Source organism: Camelina sativa, chromosome 15 (genome assembly GCF_000633955.1).
Source record: "Camelina sativa cultivar DH55 chromosome 15, Cs, whole genome shotgun sequence".
NCBI lineage: Eukaryota > Viridiplantae > Streptophyta > Magnoliopsida > Brassicales > Brassicaceae > Camelina > Camelina sativa.
Genome location: NC_025699.1, coordinates 10276370 through 10293083, shown reverse-complemented (window position 1 = coordinate 10293083; position 16714 = coordinate 10276370). Strand labels below are relative to the sequence as shown.

The window sequence follows — 16714 nt, the reverse complement described above, 5'->3', positions numbered from 1 at the left end:
AGATTTCATTTTTAATTTTATTATTTAAACTGAGAGTCATAGTTTAACAACTTTGAATTATCAAATTAAGAGTTGGAGAAAATTATATGCTCATATTTTTGTTTTTTTCTTTTTTTTTTTTGTGACAAACCAATGTATGTAAACAGAACAGTGACATTAAAATCACATAAGCATTCGTTTTTCTTTGAACCATTTTTTTAAAAAAAGACACAACAAACGTTCGTTGGACCTATAATAGGCCCATAACATTGTTTAGTAAGTTTTTAGTTTGTTGCAGCCTCCTCCACGAGGTTACTTCCTGCGACGTCAACGACGAATCTGTAACGAACATCGTTCTTGTGAAGCCTCTCAAACGCAGTGTTAAGCTCATCCATCTTCACTACTTCGATCGTCGACGTTAGCCCTTTCTCTTTGCAGAAGGCCAACACTTCCTCTGTCTCTTTTATACTCCCTATGAAGCTTCCCGATATCACTTTCCTCCCTGTCAAAAATTATCAATTTTAGCTATCTAATTTTCTTGTTATTAGACATGATTTTAAAAACACACACAAGATATTAGACTTACCAAGAATGACGAGAGGAGTCAAGAACTGGAGAGGAGTGTTGATAACTCCCATGAGAATCAGTTTCCCGTCGAGTTTAAGACAAGCTAAGTAAGGCTCGAGAGGGTGAAACACTGGTACGGTGTCGATGATGTAGTCAAGAGAATCTGCGAGTCTTTGCATCTCTGCTGGATCGGAGCTTACTACGTAGTCGTCAGCACCTAAATGTTCCATTGCTTCTTCTTTCTTCTTGTTTGATGAGCTTATCACAGTCACGTGATGTCCCATTGCTTTTGCTATCTTCACACCCATGTGCCCTACTCCACCTAACCCTAGTATCCCTCCTTTCAGCCCACTTGCCATGAGACCAAAATGGCTCAACGGACTGTAGACCGTTACTCCCGCACAGAGCAGCGGTGCAGCCTGTTCCACTGCCATTCCTTCGGGGATCTTCACAACAAACCTTTTGATTGACCAAAAAAGTAGGTTACTTGTGAATAAAGAAACAAATGCTCTGTGTTTTCTTGTGAAACAAGAAAGGTGTGTGTGTGTGTGTGTATGCATGTGTGTGCGCTTACTTTTGATTAACGATCATGGTGTCGGCGAAGCCACCTTGAGTGGGTTTTCCGTCAGTGTAGACATCGTTGTAACTCCAGACTCTCTTGTTACAGTACTGCTCCAGGTCTGAGCTGCAGGGCTTGCAGCTTCCGCAACATCCCACGATCACACCGACACCGACAACATCTCCTACAGTAAACTTGCTCACATCTGATCCCACTTCCACCACCTCACCTACCACCTCGTGCCTGCAAATAAAAATTACACTTTTAATTTTATTTACTGGATCGTGCTAGTAGAATTCAACTACCTTGTTTGCATAATAATTGAAAAGTCTACATAGTGGACAAGAGTGAAAGATGTGGTTTACAAAACAAATGTCAGATGTACAAGTGTGTGACAATAGCACATTCAGTTATCTTCAAACAATAATGTCAAGTCAACTTTAGACGAAAAATCCTCAGTCACACCACAAATCGTTCAAAATTACATGCATAACTACAATTAACTCCAAGTTAAAAAGATTTAGTAACCTATACAAATCTGAAATTATTTATATATGATTGGGGTCTAAACTGAAGTCAATCAATGACTTATTTAAAAAAAAAAATAGAAAGAAAATGGGCACCAAGAAAGATTATATATATTGAAGACAAAAAGATCAGAATAAGAAAAGAGAGTTAAGAAGAAATTTACCCAGGAACCATAGGATAATTGGACATTCCAAGATCATTTTTAATCTGGTGGATATCAGTATGGCAAATTCCACAACATATAACCTTTATATACACATCATCTGCCCCTGTGCTCCTATATTAACAAAATTAATCCAAGATTTTTAAAAAAGAAAAAAAAAAAGAAGTTCAGATAACTCTTTGAGAGACAATATAATCAAAACCATAAAAGTTACATTACATAAGTAACGAGAAGAGAAACAAAAAAAAAAAAACCTTAAAGTGTAGGAGTAAGGAGCAAGAACACCAGAAGGATCTCTTGCAGCCCATCCTAAAGCCTTCTTTTCTCCTCCTTCACTTCCCATTTTGTTTTGTTTTCTCTGGTTTCTCCGACTATTTTTTTGTTTGTTTCTATAATGTAATGTTGAGAGATTTTATGTGTGCAGTGTGTCTATGGAAACATGACTCTAAAGGCAGTCTGTTGACAAATGTTATATACAGAGAAAATGAGGAAAAAAATATTTTATAATTCCAAAAGAGAGGAGGAAACTTGGGATATTGTTTTAATGTTTTTGGTGGACATGCCTTTTTTAATCAGTAATTAAGCTCGACCAACCAAACCTCTTATCTTTTCTTATTTTTCCAGTGGTACAACCATTATTTGTTATTGTGGTGATATACTTACATTTATGTTATACAACCTAGCTACTACCGAGTATCAAGATAGAAAATAATGGAACCAAAGAGAACTATGTTTTTTTTTTTTCCAAAATTGAATTTAAACGAAAAAAAACAAATAGTAGAAATTACATGTCAACTACAACTTGCTTTTAGCTAAATTTTCAACACAAACAAAAAAAATAACGTAGCGTAGTGAGTTTGGTAACAACTTAGCCAACCTCGAATTTGAATATAGATATTTTTTTTAAATGTGGACCATGATTTGGACATGCATAGATACATATCTTATACATCTGTATAGGAACTATACAAATAAAGCTAGGCTGAGAAAAAAGATACGACACCATCATCAATTCAGGTGGCTATTCTTGTTTTTTAATGAAGTAAAACATGATTATTAGTTTTTTCGGCCGGTGGCGTTACGGGTAACTTGTTAGCTTAATACTCTTCATAATTTTATATACGTACATTATAAAGTAGTAGTATTTGTTTTGTGTATATTTAAGGGATAATTTTTTATTTTATTCTCAATTGTACTTCTGACTGAAATAAGACGTTTGATCAAAGCCACCAAGGAGAGGGGAGTAGGTGATGATGTACTAAAAAGTGTAGTTGGTAAAAGATTCCACGCTACTCTTTTGTTCTGATTTCTGAAGTCTATCCAACCATGCTGCGCCATGTCATCAACTTACTTTTCAGACAAGATAATTCACAATTGTTAAATTTTAGATTTTTTCCTTTTTTTTTCCAATAATTTTTAAAATACCAACCAGTCTTTGTTGTTCGGTTAGGTACTGAGTTGCCGATATTCATATTGAATTGTTCATAGCTATTTCGTCTACCCACCTTTCGTTTTACAGAGAGCGACATATATTTTTAAAGATAACAATATATGAGAATGTAGCTACTTTAGTCAAACAAGTTGTTTGAAACAACTGTTGCATGAATCCAAAACGCGCTAATTGTGTCAATCATACGAATAATAATCATTCAATTATATGAGAATGTCACTCAAAATCTAATTTATTTATCTTTGTATGAGAATATTCAAGGTCCAAAGAGAGACAACACAGTGACTACTTGGGAGCCTCAGGAACACAAAGAAGAAAGCTTGGGGGCTCACTAAAAAAATTCTAGTTTTTGTCACAAGTTTCGTCGACTTTAGATTTCAACAAATTAAAACTTAGCTGCATATGACTAGGCAATGGAGCATCGAATTTGAGGCTACCGATATCCGAAATATCAGAATCTGAAGAAAGCTCCATTTTCTCCAAGAGCTGAGATATGTTTGGCAGGTCGATTTGCTTTGAGTGGAGATGAAGGTGTGGCTGTTTTGAAGAGACATCTCCACCATCCAGATCCAAGCCAAAAGGAGATGATGATTGCTTGGTCGGGGTGTTTTCTGAAGAGACTAATGGTTCCCGGGTTTTATGAGCTTGCCATCCATATTTATAGTCCCCAACTATCGGTGTTCCTAGAACTTCTGCGCAGTGTACACGAAGCTGTTGCAACGAAGAACAGTTGCAAACAGATTGTCAAGAAACAGAAACTAAAAGAGAGAACGTTGAAACATTAAACTGAATATTTCAAAGACCTGATGTTTTCTCCCGGTTAAAGGTCGAAGTTCAAGCCATGTGTATCCTACAAATTAACAATGTGCTAAAAACTCAAGGCCAAATCATTTTATTTAAGCATGACTGAAAAGAAAATCTAATTTGTCCCACTGACCATGTGGTGAAGATTCAATCACTCGGTACTCGGTGATAGCATGCTGAGTAGAAACGAGTTCCCCATTGTCATCAACTGTGATACGATCAGATTTGCCATCATCCACAACCACCTACTCAGATATTCCACATATGTTTTTAGCTTACAATTTGACTCTAGTAAAGCAACTAAAGAAACAGATTGCGTGTGAACAAACAAATCAAATAGACTAAAACTTCAATGGATGAAACAGAAACACTCTAGCTAAAAGAGACTGTAGACTGACCTTTCTGAGTGGCGCTGAAATCTGTCCCTTTTTACGTCTCGGACACCCGATTACAAGTGCTATATATTTTCTTTTCAAGGATTTTATGTTCTTTTTGACACCCTAAGAAATAAGAGAACAGTCATTGGTGTGAGAAATTTATGTGTAAGTTCTGAGAGAAAGCAGAGGATTTTACATATGCGGATGCACCAGTTGTTTTCTCGCGGAATATGGAATGAAGAACGGTTGCAGCCGTCTGTGTTCTTGCCAACACCAAAAGTCCAGTACAGTCTCTGTCAAGTCTATGCACCTAACACATACACCGTACTTGCATAAGGCAGAAGAACTAGGTTCCACAAAACCTTCATACAATTTCTAAATAGGCACACTATAAATCTTAACTAACCAGACGGGGAGATTCTGATTTATCAAATGTCAAGCAAGTGGCAGCGAGTTCATCGATACTGGTCTTGATCCCAGTCCCACCCTATGTAAGAGCATTATCAATATCCACAAGCTCCATGAACATGATCTATAATCCATCAGAATGCAAAATATAACATACTTACTTGAACAGCCATACCATGCGGTTTATTCAGAACAATAATGGATGGATCCTGCCACATTTTATTAACTCACTCAGTTCAGATCTATCAACCAATATAACATCGATATAAGCAAAAAACAAACCAAAAGTATAGTGAGTTTCAAAACCTTGTACAACACCAAACTGCAAACGAATTTGCGTTCTTCTTCACTACAACGGAAGTGTTCTTTCTTAGTAGCAGTCGGCTGCGGCGGCGCAACATTGTCTACAGACAGAGGAAGGAAAATTCTATCTCCTACATTCAAAGATTCCTTAGCTGCCACCTTCAAGGTTCAGAAATCAAAGACCATCAGATGATAAAAGCAGCTTTTCTAAAAAAACAGTTCTTGTTTACAATCAATAGATCACAGAATAGTATTTACCCTTTTAAGCTTGCTTCTTTGTAGAAGATCATTATCACAACTCAGAGTCATTTCTCTCCTAACCTGAATCAATTACATTGTAAGAAACTGACAACAATTAGGAGTTTAAGACAAGATTTGAAATATAGAGTAGAACCTGTCTTAAACGAAAGAGTTTCTGAACGAGAGTCCTGGGTAAATCGGGACGACAACGAAGTATCCACCTAAGCGCCGTTGTGTTTGACCCATCCGTTGAACCTTTGATTGAGTCTCCGTCGGAAGTGAGCTCCTTTCCTACGGCGTTGCCATCGACGGTGGGATAAAAAGAAGGTAAAGTTACCCATTTCCCACTTGAATCATCTGTCTGAGCTGTACTGTAACCGCGACACTGATGAGCCGCCGCAACCGCCGCCGAAGACAAGGATTTGGTCGGATCCTTGAAGGAAGAGATCGTAGGCGATTGGGATTGGAGATGTCGATGGAGCGTCGCAGTCGCAATTCTCCATTTCGACATTTTTTAGGGTTTAATCCAAAATTCAAAATCAGGGTTTTAGAGGGTTTTGGGGGAGACGATGGAACAACCGATCGATTCATGATGGTCTTAATTTAGACAATAAACCACCCGGTTCTGTATTGCTTGCCGGTTAAAATACAAGACCAGAAAACCGAACCGGAAACCCTACATAAGTACTAGCCAGCGTCACTATTTTTTTATTGTAATAAGTAATTTAATCACAAGGATGATGATAATGTCAGACCTACCAAACGATCTGCTAGAGAAGATACTCTGTCGTGTTCCAGCCGCATCTGTGAGGCAGTTACGATCTATTTGTAAACGATGGAACAGTTTAATCAACGATAAAATATTCACAAGAAATCACTTGGACTAATCCCCAAAACAGTTTCTGATTTTCATGTTGAATGAGTTTAGGGTTTGTTCCGTGAGCCTCAATTATCTCCATGGAGTTGTTCCATCCGTGGAGGTTAAAGGTGAGTTTAGCCTACCAGATCCGTATTATAACAATTTATATCAATTCGATGTTTGTGAGGTCTTTCATTGCGACGGCTTATTGTTATGCATTGACGAATATTGCACTAGAATCGTGGTTTGGAACCCGTGTACTGGACAAAAAAGGTGGATGCAGACAAGACATGGCCACAAGCAAAACGAATACTATGCTCTTGGATCTTACCAAGACAGCAAAGCGGGTGATAAGAGCTACAAAATCTTGTGCTATTGGGGTTATATGATCGACAAAGGGTTTGAAATCTATGAATTTAACTCTAATTCATGGAGAGTTCTTGATGCCACTCCTGATTGCAACTTAGAATGTATTGATAACGGCAAGTTCTTGAAGGGAAAGGGTTACTGGATTGCTTGTGAGAAAAAAAGAAAAGTTTGTCGAATTCTTACTCACTTTTGATTATACAACAGAGAGATTTGGACGTCTGCCTCTTCCCTCTCAGTGTACTGAAGCTGATTATCTAGTTGTGGCTTTATCGGTTTTTAGGCAAGAGAAAGTTTCCGTGTTAGTACATCCCATAAATACATCATCAAGGACAGAGATATGGGTGACAAATGATATCGATGAGACGGAAAAGGTGTCGTGGAGCATGCTCGTAGCAGTGGATTTGAATCTAGTTACTGATTGTTTTCGTTGCGTAAGCGTCAGCTTCTTGGTCGGTGAGGACAAGAAAGTCCTCGTGTGTATTGATAATGGAACCGACGGCAATAACATGGTTTTCATTGTTGGACTGGACAATCAAGTGAGACAAGTGAATTTAGGACTCGCTTCAAATTGGCCATTTTTGTTTAGTTACGTTCCAAGTTTAACTCAAATCCACCCTGAATGATTAATTAATCATCTACAGGACAAACTTCACTTTCTTGGATTTAATTCATTGTAATCTTAAATAATTTGATAAACTTGTGTTTTCACTAATTCATATATATATTTCATATATTTCCTTTCTTTTTATTAAAACACAGTCTTTGAAATTTGTGATCAAGATATATTATATTTTCTTACATAAAGACGAGTTATGTTTCACCTTCAATTTTCTAGTCTATATTGTTCTGCATCTTTATTGAGCGAGCTTGAAGAGCAAGCCAGGTCTGGTTCAGGCCGATCAATCTAAGAAGATGTATGTTGACTATACGAGTAAAACTCACACAGATAAGTTTAACCGATAATTTATAATCAATTATATAAAGAGACAGGTTAAGAGGTGAAGGAAGCGGATTTCTTTATACAAAAGATAAAGTTTAATCCGTGCTACAGTACTCTTGTGTTAAAAGAAGATAAAAATTGTAAAAAGTTTAACCTAATCGATCTTAAAAAATCACAAAGCCAATAATACAGTACGCGTTTAGTTAAGACTGTGTTGTCTATAACAGAAGTGTAGAACACATAAAATTAAATAATGGACTTTAGACCTGTATAGTCGGTGCCTCCTTTGAGTCGCATTATAAAGTCGAAAGCATGCATGTAAGTGGAATTTACATATAAAGCTTACTTACAAACTAATGATCCATAATATTAATTTTGATGAAATTTGTTAACGCTAACAGAGAAAATATTAAATGGCTAATATGTTTCTTCAAATTTAAGACAAAGTAGAAACATGAATCAAACATATATAGCTAGCTGTAAAGGTGTTGTCATAGCTTGACTTATCAGTGTTGTTTTCATCATGTGATCCCAAAAAGGTCAAAGGTTGTTCTCCCCCTCTAATGTGCGTGTTTGTCCTTCGCATAAAGTTAACTAACGTTAAATAAACGATTTGACATCTTAATAGAAATATATTTAATTATTTATTAAAAGAGGTAAAAACCAATGTAGATTAAATTTAAAACCTAGCGCTAACTCAAATTATTGTGCAATTTTTTACGGAATTTGAAGTCAAACTCACATATATAGAATCCAATTTGATCATAAAACTGATCAGTTAACTAATCGATTGTTTCACGTAATCAGCAAAATGTGCTACCACACACGAGAGTAGCATGCCGATCACTTCATCGCAAAGTGATTCCCCCATAAACTTGCAAATAGCGACACGTTTAAGTAATATCCCATTTATGTAATACGTAGAAATGCATAAAGTGAATTGGAATAAAAACTCAGTTTTGCTATAGGTATTATTATAAGATACCTAATGGCTAATTGTATCTATTGCCTAGTTAATTTAAATATGAAGTTGACTTGTCGCTAAAATTGTTTACATATATCAACTACGATGATATAAGCATTTACGGGATTAGTAACATATACAAATCTTGGTGATGATCAGTATTAGTTTCGAACCAAATTAAGATCAAGTATACCATCATATTTATTTATTTTCTAGAAAATTTTACCAGATCACCAGGATATGAAAAAACTTTTCTCATTGGACAAGGTTTTTTGTTTTCCAATGCTAGACTAGTTAGCTTTTTATATGTTTTGTAATCTTCTTTCTTTCTTATGTTTGGAGGAGTACTCTTTTATCAATAATCTCAATTATATTGTGCAACTTTTAATCTCCTACGTACGTACTATTAATATCTAGAACCCGTTTTGCGATCAATAAAAATACTTGAAGCATCTTTGTATATACAGAATATAAGTTATGTATAAAGGTGTTGATAATTGTTAAATTACGTAGCTATCCTAAAAGGCAAGCTCCATAGAAATCGGAACCCTTATTTAAAGATTAAAAAGACCCCAACTTGATATTTAAAAACCCAACATATCTATCTATATAAACCGTATCAGAGCACTTGAACCACATCCTCATTCATACACTCAAATCCCAAAGCACACAACAACTGAAAAAACACAAACACCTTTCTATCTTATATGTTCGGTTTGGCAATGGATCTAGCCAAACACACACGACTTCAAATATTGGGATGCATACTCCTGGCATCTCTTGCATTAACAATGGCTGATACACCACCGGGAATAGCCAAGAACCCAAGCCACGCAACATGTAAAATCAAGAAGTACAAACATTGCTACAACTTGGAACATGTTTGTCCCAAGTTCTGTCCTGACAGTTGCCATGTCGAATGTGCCTCTTGCAAACCCATATGTGGCCCTCCTTCCCCTGACGATGATGGTGGCGATGACGGTGGTGATGACGGTGGTTACACTCCTCCCGCTCCTGTTCCACCAGTTTCACCGCCACCTCCTACCCCTTCCGTGCCAAGCCCTACTCCGCCAGCTTCGCCACCGCCTCCAACACCTACACCGTCCGTGCCAAGTCCCACTCCTCCAGTTTCACCACCACCTCCTACACCTTCCGTGCCAAGCCCTACACCGCCAGCTTCGCCACCGCCTCCAACTCCTACGCCGTCCGTGCCAAGTCCCACTCCACCAGTTTCACCACCACCTCCGACTCCTACACCGTCTGTCCCAAGTCCCACTCCACCAGTTTCACCGCCGCCTCCAACTCCTACACCGTCTGTGCCAAGTCCCACTCCTCCAGTTTCACCACCACCCCCCACTCCAACACCTTCCGTGCCAAGTCCTCCCGGTACGCCCACGACACCAGTCCCTCCATATTCTCCTCCTGTAACCCCTACACCCTCCGTTCCAAGTCCCACTCCTACTCCACCTTCCGTCCCAACTCCTCCAGGCTCTACTCCCGCGACTCCTACACCTTCTGTCCCAACTCCACCAGGCTCTCCCGCGACTCCTACACCTTCCGTCCCAACTCCTCCTGGCTCAACTCCCGCAACTCCCACACCTTCCGTCCCAACTCCTCCTGGCTCTCCCCCTTACGTTCCCCCGCCATCAGACGACCAAGCAGGAGCAGGAGTCAGAAGGGCCAGATGTAGGAAGCAGGGATCTCCATGTTACGGAGTTGAGTACACTTGCCCTGCCGCTTGTCCCCATTCTTGTCAAGTCGATTGCGTCACTTGCAAGCCTCTTTGCAGTATGTCCTCTTCATCCATCGATCTCTTCCTTAAATACCTTATTACTCAATTACTTAATCTATGCTAAATACTCATGATACATTGTGATGCAGATTGCGACAAGCCAGGATCCGTTTGCCAAGACCCACGTTTCATTGGAGGAGATGGTCTCACCTTTTACTTCCACGGCAAGAAAGACTCCAACTTCTGCCTTATCTCTGATCCTAACCTTCACATCAACGCACATTTCATCGGTAAACGTAGACCTGGTATGGCACGTGACTTCACATGGGTCCAATCCATTGCCATGCTCTTCGGCACTCACCGTTTATACGTCGGAGCCCTCAAGACTGCCACGTGGGACGATTCCATTGACCGTATCGCCGTCTCTTTCGACGGAAATGTTATCTCACTCCCTCAGCTAGACGGTGCCACGTGGACTTCTTCCCCTGGAGTGTACCCTCAGGTCTCTGTCAAGCGAGTCAACACTGACACTAACAACCTCGAGGTATGCCCTAAAAATTATTATACTTTTGCCACACGGTCGCTTAAAAGAACAAATTCAATGAAAGATGAACTCAAGTAATATTATACTATCTTCATATATAAACTTAATGCTTAATAGTAGTCAATTAATGTATTTATTTTCAGGTTGAAGTAGAGGGTTTGCTTAAAATAACAGCAAGAGTGGTGCCAATAACAATGGAAGATTCAAGAATCCATGGCTACGACGTGAAGGAAGACGACTGTCTAGCTCATCTTGACCTCGGCTTCAAGTTCCAAGACCTTAGCGACAATGTCGATGGTGTTTTGGGACAGACTTATAGGTCTAACTACGTTAGCCGAGTTAAGATCGGAGTCCACATGCCTGTGATGGGTGGTGACAGAGAATTCCAGACCAGCGGACTTTTTGCACCTGACTGTTCAGCCGCAAGGTTCACCGGTAACGAAGCAAGCAACGGTGGACAGAGCAAATTACTGGAGCTCCCTGAGATGAGTTGTGCCAGTGGCGTAGGTGGCAAGGGAGTGGTCTGCAAGAGATAGACACTCTCCTGATTTTATTACTACTATATACCATTATACAAATTGGTAACTACAACATTATAACTTAATAAAATGTGTAACATGGTTGATTTTTCCTGTAACAATATTATTATCGAGAAAAAGGAAACATGTAATTTTATTTTTCCCGAATTTATTGAAATGTGAATTTATATTAATTTTCTTAATGTTTGCTTTACAAAATTTAATGATATGAGAAAATTGGAATATATCTTGACAGCAAAAGAGAAACTTGTAAAATGCAAGTATGTAACGTATAGTATCAAAATAAACACTAGATACGAGTCAGAGCATCAAAGCTGGTATCTCCCTATCCGTGTGTGTCAGCGTTTCTCTAGCTGAGACATACTTATTACTTTCTTTGGTTTGATAAAAGTATATGAAAATTAAAAGATAATATTAGAAACAAACTTTGATGCAAACGAAGCAGTATCTAATAAATCAAACTCCAAATTACACTGTGAGTTAGAATGACTTGAAATATTACTTTTTCTAAATAATCCTTTTTTCTTACAAATAGTAAAACAAACTAAAAACTAGCAGAAATTACACCATCAACTGATTTTAGAATTTATTAGTTTTCTTCTAGCAAGAAATTGTTTCCCTTGATTAATACTAATTTTGAGTAATGTTGGTTACACTCCAACAAAATATGCTATATAAAAAAGTAGCATCTGCATGTGGATAAGTTATTCACTTAATTTATGATGAAGTGATTCTCCCATAAAGGTGGAAGGATACGTAGAATATGAAACATCATCATTCTCACTTCCTAAAAATGGTTTAGGAAGCGCAATACGTACGTTGCTTTGGTCAAATTAAATAACTTGTTTCTCTTTAACTCTAAACCAAGACAATATTTATCTATTAAGGATTCACAAATATGTTATTTTCAGTAGGGGTTTTATATGATTCGACGAAATTTGAGAGGCTTATTGGTCTATATGATAAGAATAGGATTGGGAGCAAGTGGTTCGTGGAAGTTAAACCCTCATCGTCAGACTTCGCATGGCGTGAGTAGTCGTGTGTTTATTCGATAAACAAGTAGAAGACTCGACCAAATGCCAAGGAAAAAAGTGGATTTTGGAAGTATTTCTACTTGCGAGGAGGTAAGAAATCAGATTGTTTTATAATTCCAAACTAGATTCGGACCCGCACNGTTAATACATGATCCGAACAGAATTAATCCAGGGCATATAGGATCCGTGAATTTTTATTATCAAATTTACTTTAATATCCTTTTGTATTGTATGCTTTTTAATTTATTCAGGGTTATTTTATGTCATATATTTCATGATTCATTTTGCCTTGTAAATAATGCTTCCATTTTAATAGTATAGATATTAAAGTCATAACACAAAGACGTAAGCAACCAANTTTGTTTTTGTTATCAGTAAAAACAATTATATTAAAAAATAGTAACAGAAAGATGGTATGTCTAATTTAGGACATAAAATTCATCATGTCGNACACAATGAATGGATTTAACATTCCCTGTTTTTATGTACACATCTTCCTGCTTTTGATCACCCTTTCTTCAATCGCTTTCAAAGTCATCTTCATCTCCAAATGAGAACACTGATGCATCAGCCGCCATGACCTTGAACTCACTCTCTGAGCTTGAAGAAGGATTGACCCCAGCCCCAGAGGGTTTCTCTGTTGCTTCAGCCTTGCTAACAGTACCTCCTTGCACGGGCTGTGATGATCCCTTGTTTCCAGAAATAGACACTTTCTCAGTCGCTTTAGCCAGAACAGAGGTTTCATCTGCGCTCCGTTTGGCTTCTGGGGTTTGAGAAGAAGCCGATGATGTGGTTTTAGTCGGGCCAGTTGAGTCTCCTTCGTTATCAGAGAACACATCGTCCTTATCAGGATTCTCTGCTTCTTTATTGGGTCCTGGAACCGATGCAGAGCCGTCTACAGGGGAAGAATTAGCTGCTGGAGTTTCTTCCGGTGTTGTGGATGCTGTTTCAGAACTAGGGTTCGTAGGGATTGTTGCATTTATATCAGCAAGAACAACTTCAACCATAAATCCAGGCGATGGTAGCTTTCTCTGCATTGGAACAAAGGCCAAACACAAAGATATATCATTTCAAACCGGAGGAATGATGGAGAAAAGACCCCCAAATCAGACATCACACACAAAGTCAATGATTCAATCCAAGTATATTAACCTTGTCAAACGCGTCAAGCTCACTTGTTTTTAGGATCACTCTATTTTCCATCATTGTCGTGTTTAACCAGCTGAGAAGAGCATGCAAAAAATAGTGGTGAGAGAAGCAAAATATAAAAGCGATGTTGGTAATGAGTTTTGGATAACGAGGTACTAGCTTGCTAACCAGTAAAAATCTCCTTGGCGGTCATGAAAATGGATTTTGAAGTCCCCAGCCAATTCTGTTAGGCCTGGCTCTCCGGGTAAGGCGAAGACCATAACCCCTTTCTTTGGGGCACTGAACCAAAAGTCTTCTGGCTGCAAAATCATAAAAACCACTTAATGTGAATTTACAAAATACTAGATAACATATACTAGATAACGACAAGGTAATAACAATGNTTTCTATAAACATTTAGATGATTTTGTATATTAGGTAACATCATAATTTATTGTTTCCGGATATATCTCAAAATATAAAATTNTTTTCGTGGTAAAGAGAACACCTGCATATAATTTACAGTAAGATGTTAGTTCTGCATGATACTGGCTTTATATGTTGTCATGGATCGACCAACACACCATTATGATCTGAAATAGTGATGGATGGCCTAATCCAATAGGGACACCTATGGAGCCGGAATCCCCTAAGCATACACCTAACAAAAGAAAATGTTCGAACTCAATAAACAACTGTATGCTATATTAAGGTATAGAATAAGTCAATAAGATGTTTACCTACGGCCAGGTTGGTTTTCCCCGTTGAAGTAGGTTAAAATTCGTTCAAAGTATTTCACATATCTCTACAAATAATGATTAAACAGACTTAATTTTCCGCAGAAGAGTAAAAATGTTTTCATGAGCGGCTTAATTATATAAATTACAAAAATAGACTTACAATTTGGCTGGGTAGCACAAGTCCTTTTCCATCCACACATCGTTTCTGGTTGTAGAAATCCATGCACTCTTCGGCAGTCGGAAAGAACTAAATAAGAAAAGGAAACATGATTGGTTCCCTGTCATGGATTGTTTTATACAACGTTAAAATGAATTTCTTACCTTCAGATACAGCAGAAGACTACAAATCATAAGCCCTGTCCTTGCCATGCCAGCCTTACAGTGAACAACCACAACATTCTCAATGTCCTCCTTTAACCATGAATATGCACTTTGGCAGAATGAGGTGATCAAATGGATTGGCGGGCAATTATGATCATCAAACGGGAAACTGGCCACCTGGAGGCAAAATAATCAGCAAAAAATAAGATGTATAGGGACGCTAAAACGTGCAGAAGATGGTAAATAGTTAACAACTGTGCCCGCATTATGTGAACATAATAGTATTAGAAAAAGAAATCATGATGTATAGAAGAAGTGGCTACATTATCTGTAACAGAGAATTAAGCCACTTCACTGCAGCAGGTTTTTATATGATCATGTCCAATAATTCAGGCAAGAGATGAGAAAATCTGACAAAATTCAGAGCTTTGTGCATATGCAACAATGTAAACAATATTTTGATGGATACTGTTTCATAAGTACATCAGAACTAAAGAAACTTGAAATAGTGCATTGGATGATCTACACAGTTTCTTAATTTTGAGAAAGCCATTCTTTCTTAAGGAGGCCATGTGTTTGCCAAATGCAAGGAAAGAGGAAGATAAAGGATGGCATACCTTCCCTTCAAATAAGGATACATCATACAACCTCTCTGAACAAAGATTGTAAACCTTGTATTTTGCCTACAAAAAAAAGGAAGAAATGAATTATATGAATAGCACAAGAGAAGAGCAGAACCTATCAAGGCTGTAGCTAACTGCAAAACGCATCATGCATAAATTAATTTCCACAAGGAAGATGGCAAGACGACATTATACACGATCGAAATAAATAGACATAATATGAATATCGATACCAACTATAAATTCTTATATCCCTGAAATCCAACTAATATCACAAAAGTCAAGAAAATTAATATAAGTCTACAAGAAAAATATGTTACAAGCCTCTTCAATTTGAGTGGAACCATCCACTCGACAATATCTAATTAGGCAGAGCTGCATATGATCAAGAACTAATAACAGAAGGTGAAGTGAACCAGTCTCCATGTTAAGAATTTCCAAGTGATACAAAAGAGAGAACTAGCTAGATAAGATAAACAAGAAAAACAGCAAAAGTTTCATCATATGGCCAAAGATAAGCGATTAATTTGTTGTGCTAGCAAATTAGTAATAGTACCTTGTGTTGAGTTTCAAGAAAGTTGATAACTTCTTCCATTTGGTTACGGTAGAAACCCTACAACGATTTGAACAAACATTGGTCATATCATATTAACTTTAAAAAAAATCCAGGGAAAACGATTACATGCTAAAAAATGACTCACCTCGACATATCCAAAAAAGCCAGAACTCATATCACCAGCAGGAAACCCCATTGCAATGATGTTCTCTGTTATGTACGTCAGATCCAAATCAAATCCTCCTTCCTAAACCACAAGTAACATTTGGTTTCATATGAGGAAACAAGCTATCATATGACACAAAAACTTATTAGTATAAGTAAATTTCACCTGATATCTTCTTTTGTTTTGAGACACAGCATGTCGAGCCTTGACTTGTACTGCCTTGACAGCATTCTTCGAAGTATCAACCAAACCTTTCGTAATCGTCCCAATGAAACTAGATTCTGTAGCAGTTGCTGAAGTCGTCCCTTCCGTGGCCTCATTAGGTTGAGGAGATTTCGGAGATAAACGAAGCCCTAACCCACTCGTAAACTTTGCAAAAGCAGACTTTTCGTTATTCTCCACACCAGAGTCGTTTTGTGTGGAAGCAAACGGCTGAGGAACTTTCAAATTTTTAGCCCACGTTGATATCCCAGAAGCAGATAGTTTCGATGCAACACCTTTAGGTGAACCATCGCTTCCAGCTTCTACAACAACAGGGGATGCAGAAGCAGCAGGAGGAGGAGGAGGTGGAGGCTGATCATCTGGTATTGTTACCGCAGCAGGAGGAGGCAAGTTCGGTGAATCAGACGACATTGTTTCTTATCTTAAAATCTAGTAATTCAAAATTATCAAAGTCGCAAAATCTTCTTCTTTCCTGGCAAAAGACATCAATCACATTTACAAATCTAAATTACACAAAGTCAGAATTTTAAAAAATCTGATTTTTGCATATTTTAACTAAATATAACCATTATCCCGAAATTATCATTTGCGTGATCTAA

The 16714-nt window shown here is 37.9% G+C and overlaps 5 protein-coding genes across 5 annotated transcripts in view; 2 read left to right on the top strand and 3 right to left on the bottom strand.

The window, feature by feature from the left end:
- On the bottom strand, positions 136-2315 carry LOC104746333 (cinnamyl alcohol dehydrogenase 4). Its single transcript, XM_010467788.2, has 5 exons — positions 2051-2315; positions 1797-1910; positions 1121-1348; positions 566-1005; positions 136-481 (listed from the first exon to the last, which is right to left on the bottom strand). Exons 1-5 carry the CDS (start codon positions 2137-2139, stop codon positions 264-266), a joined length of 1089 nt encoding a protein of 362 aa, XP_010466090.1. The 5' UTR covers positions 2140-2315; the 3' UTR covers positions 136-263.
- LOC104746332 (RNA pseudouridine synthase 4, mitochondrial-like) lies at positions 3461-5933 on the bottom strand. The gene is made up of 10 exons (XM_010467787.1): positions 5533-5933; positions 5397-5459; positions 5142-5297; positions 4997-5044; positions 4834-4914; positions 4624-4737; positions 4449-4550; positions 4184-4295; positions 4050-4096; positions 3461-3957 (listed from the first exon to the last, which is right to left on the bottom strand). The coding sequence occupies exons 1-10, from the start codon at positions 5887-5889 to the stop codon at positions 3589-3591; spliced, it is 1449 nt and encodes a 482-aa protein (XP_010466089.1). The 5' UTR covers positions 5890-5933; the 3' UTR covers positions 3461-3588.
- On the top strand, positions 6515-7229 carry LOC109129087 (probable F-box protein At5g47300). The gene is made up of 2 exons (XM_019236701.1): positions 6515-6740; positions 6811-7229. Exons 1-2 carry the CDS (start codon positions 6515-6517, stop codon positions 7227-7229), a joined length of 645 nt encoding a protein of 214 aa, XP_019092246.1.
- Positions 9169-11467, top strand: LOC104746331 (ESX-1 secretion-associated protein EspI-like). Its single transcript, XM_010467786.1, has 3 exons — positions 9169-10298; positions 10392-10786; positions 10930-11467. The coding sequence occupies exons 1-3, from the start codon at positions 9218-9220 to the stop codon at positions 11320-11322; spliced, it is 1869 nt and encodes a 622-aa protein (XP_010466088.1). The 5' UTR covers positions 9169-9217; the 3' UTR covers positions 11323-11467.
- Positions 12816-16714, bottom strand: part of LOC104746329 (phosphatidylinositol 3,4,5-trisphosphate 3-phosphatase and protein-tyrosine-phosphatase PTEN2A-like) — a 10627-nt gene continuing 6728 nt past the window's right edge. The window contains exons 2-13 of the mRNA XM_019236700.1: positions 16059-16587; positions 15873-15974; positions 15728-15784; positions 15166-15231; positions 14549-14725; positions 14388-14474; positions 14228-14292; positions 14072-14148; positions 13931-13995; positions 13677-13807; positions 13512-13581; positions 12816-13390 (exon numbers count right to left, since the gene is read on the bottom strand). Coding sequence (XP_019092245.1) covers positions 12878-13390; positions 13512-13581; positions 13677-13807; positions 13931-13995; positions 14072-14148; positions 14228-14292; positions 14388-14474; positions 14549-14725; positions 15166-15231; positions 15728-15784; positions 15873-15974; positions 16059-16526 — 1878 coding nt within the window. The 5' untranslated portion in view covers positions 16527-16587 and the 3' untranslated portion in view covers positions 12816-12877. The remainder of the gene's footprint in view (positions 13391-13511; positions 13582-13676; positions 13808-13930; positions 13996-14071; positions 14149-14227; positions 14293-14387; positions 14475-14548; positions 14726-15165; positions 15232-15727; positions 15785-15872; positions 15975-16058; positions 16588-16714) is intronic.

What these genes read in the sequence shown, in the direction of transcription:
- LOC104746333 (XM_010467788.2), bottom strand. Translation starts at nt 2,139, where the DNA reads ATGGGAAGTGAAGGAGGAGAAAAGAAGGCTTTAGGATGGGCTGCAAGA. An exon ending in AATTATCCTATGGTTCCTGG is followed by an intron (nt 1,349 to 1,796) that starts GTAAATTTCTTC and finishes TTTTATTTGCAG; the next exon opens with GCACGAGGTGGTAGGTGAGG. An exon ending in GACTCCTCTCGTCATTCTTG is followed by an intron (nt 482 to 565) that starts GTAAGTCTAATA and finishes AATTTTTGACAG; the next exon opens with GGAGGAAAGTGATATCGGGA.
- LOC104746331 (XM_010467786.1), top strand. Translation starts at nt 9,218, where the DNA reads ATGTTCGGTTTGGCAATGGATCTAGCCAAACACACACGACTTCAAATA. An exon ending in CACTTGCAAGCCTCTTTGCA is followed by an intron (nt 10,299 to 10,391) that starts GTATGTCCTCTT and finishes ATTGTGATGCAG; the next exon opens with ATTGCGACAAGCCAGGATCC. An exon ending in CTGACACTAACAACCTCGAG is followed by an intron (nt 10,787 to 10,929) that starts GTATGCCCTAAA and finishes ATTTATTTTCAG; the next exon opens with GTTGAAGTAGAGGGTTTGCT.
- LOC104746332 (XM_010467787.1), bottom strand. Translation starts at nt 5,889, where the DNA reads ATGTCGAAATGGAGAATTGCGACTGCGACGCTCCATCGACATCTCCAA. An exon ending in AACTCTTTCGTTTAAGACAG is followed by an intron (nt 5,460 to 5,532) that starts GTTCTACTCTAT and finishes TAATTGATTCAG; the next exon opens with GTTAGGAGAGAAATGACTCT. An exon ending in AAAGAAGCAAGCTTAAAAGG is followed by an intron (nt 5,298 to 5,396) that starts GTAAATACTATT and finishes TGAACCTTGAAG; the next exon opens with GTGGCAGCTAAGGAATCTTT.
- LOC109129087 (XM_019236701.1), top strand. Translation starts at nt 6,515, where the DNA reads ATGCAGACAAGACATGGCCACAAGCAAAACGAATACTATGCTCTTGGA. An exon ending in CAAGTTCTTGAAGGGAAAGG is followed by an intron (nt 6,741 to 6,810) that starts GTTACTGGATTG and finishes ATTATACAACAG; the next exon opens with AGAGATTTGGACGTCTGCCT.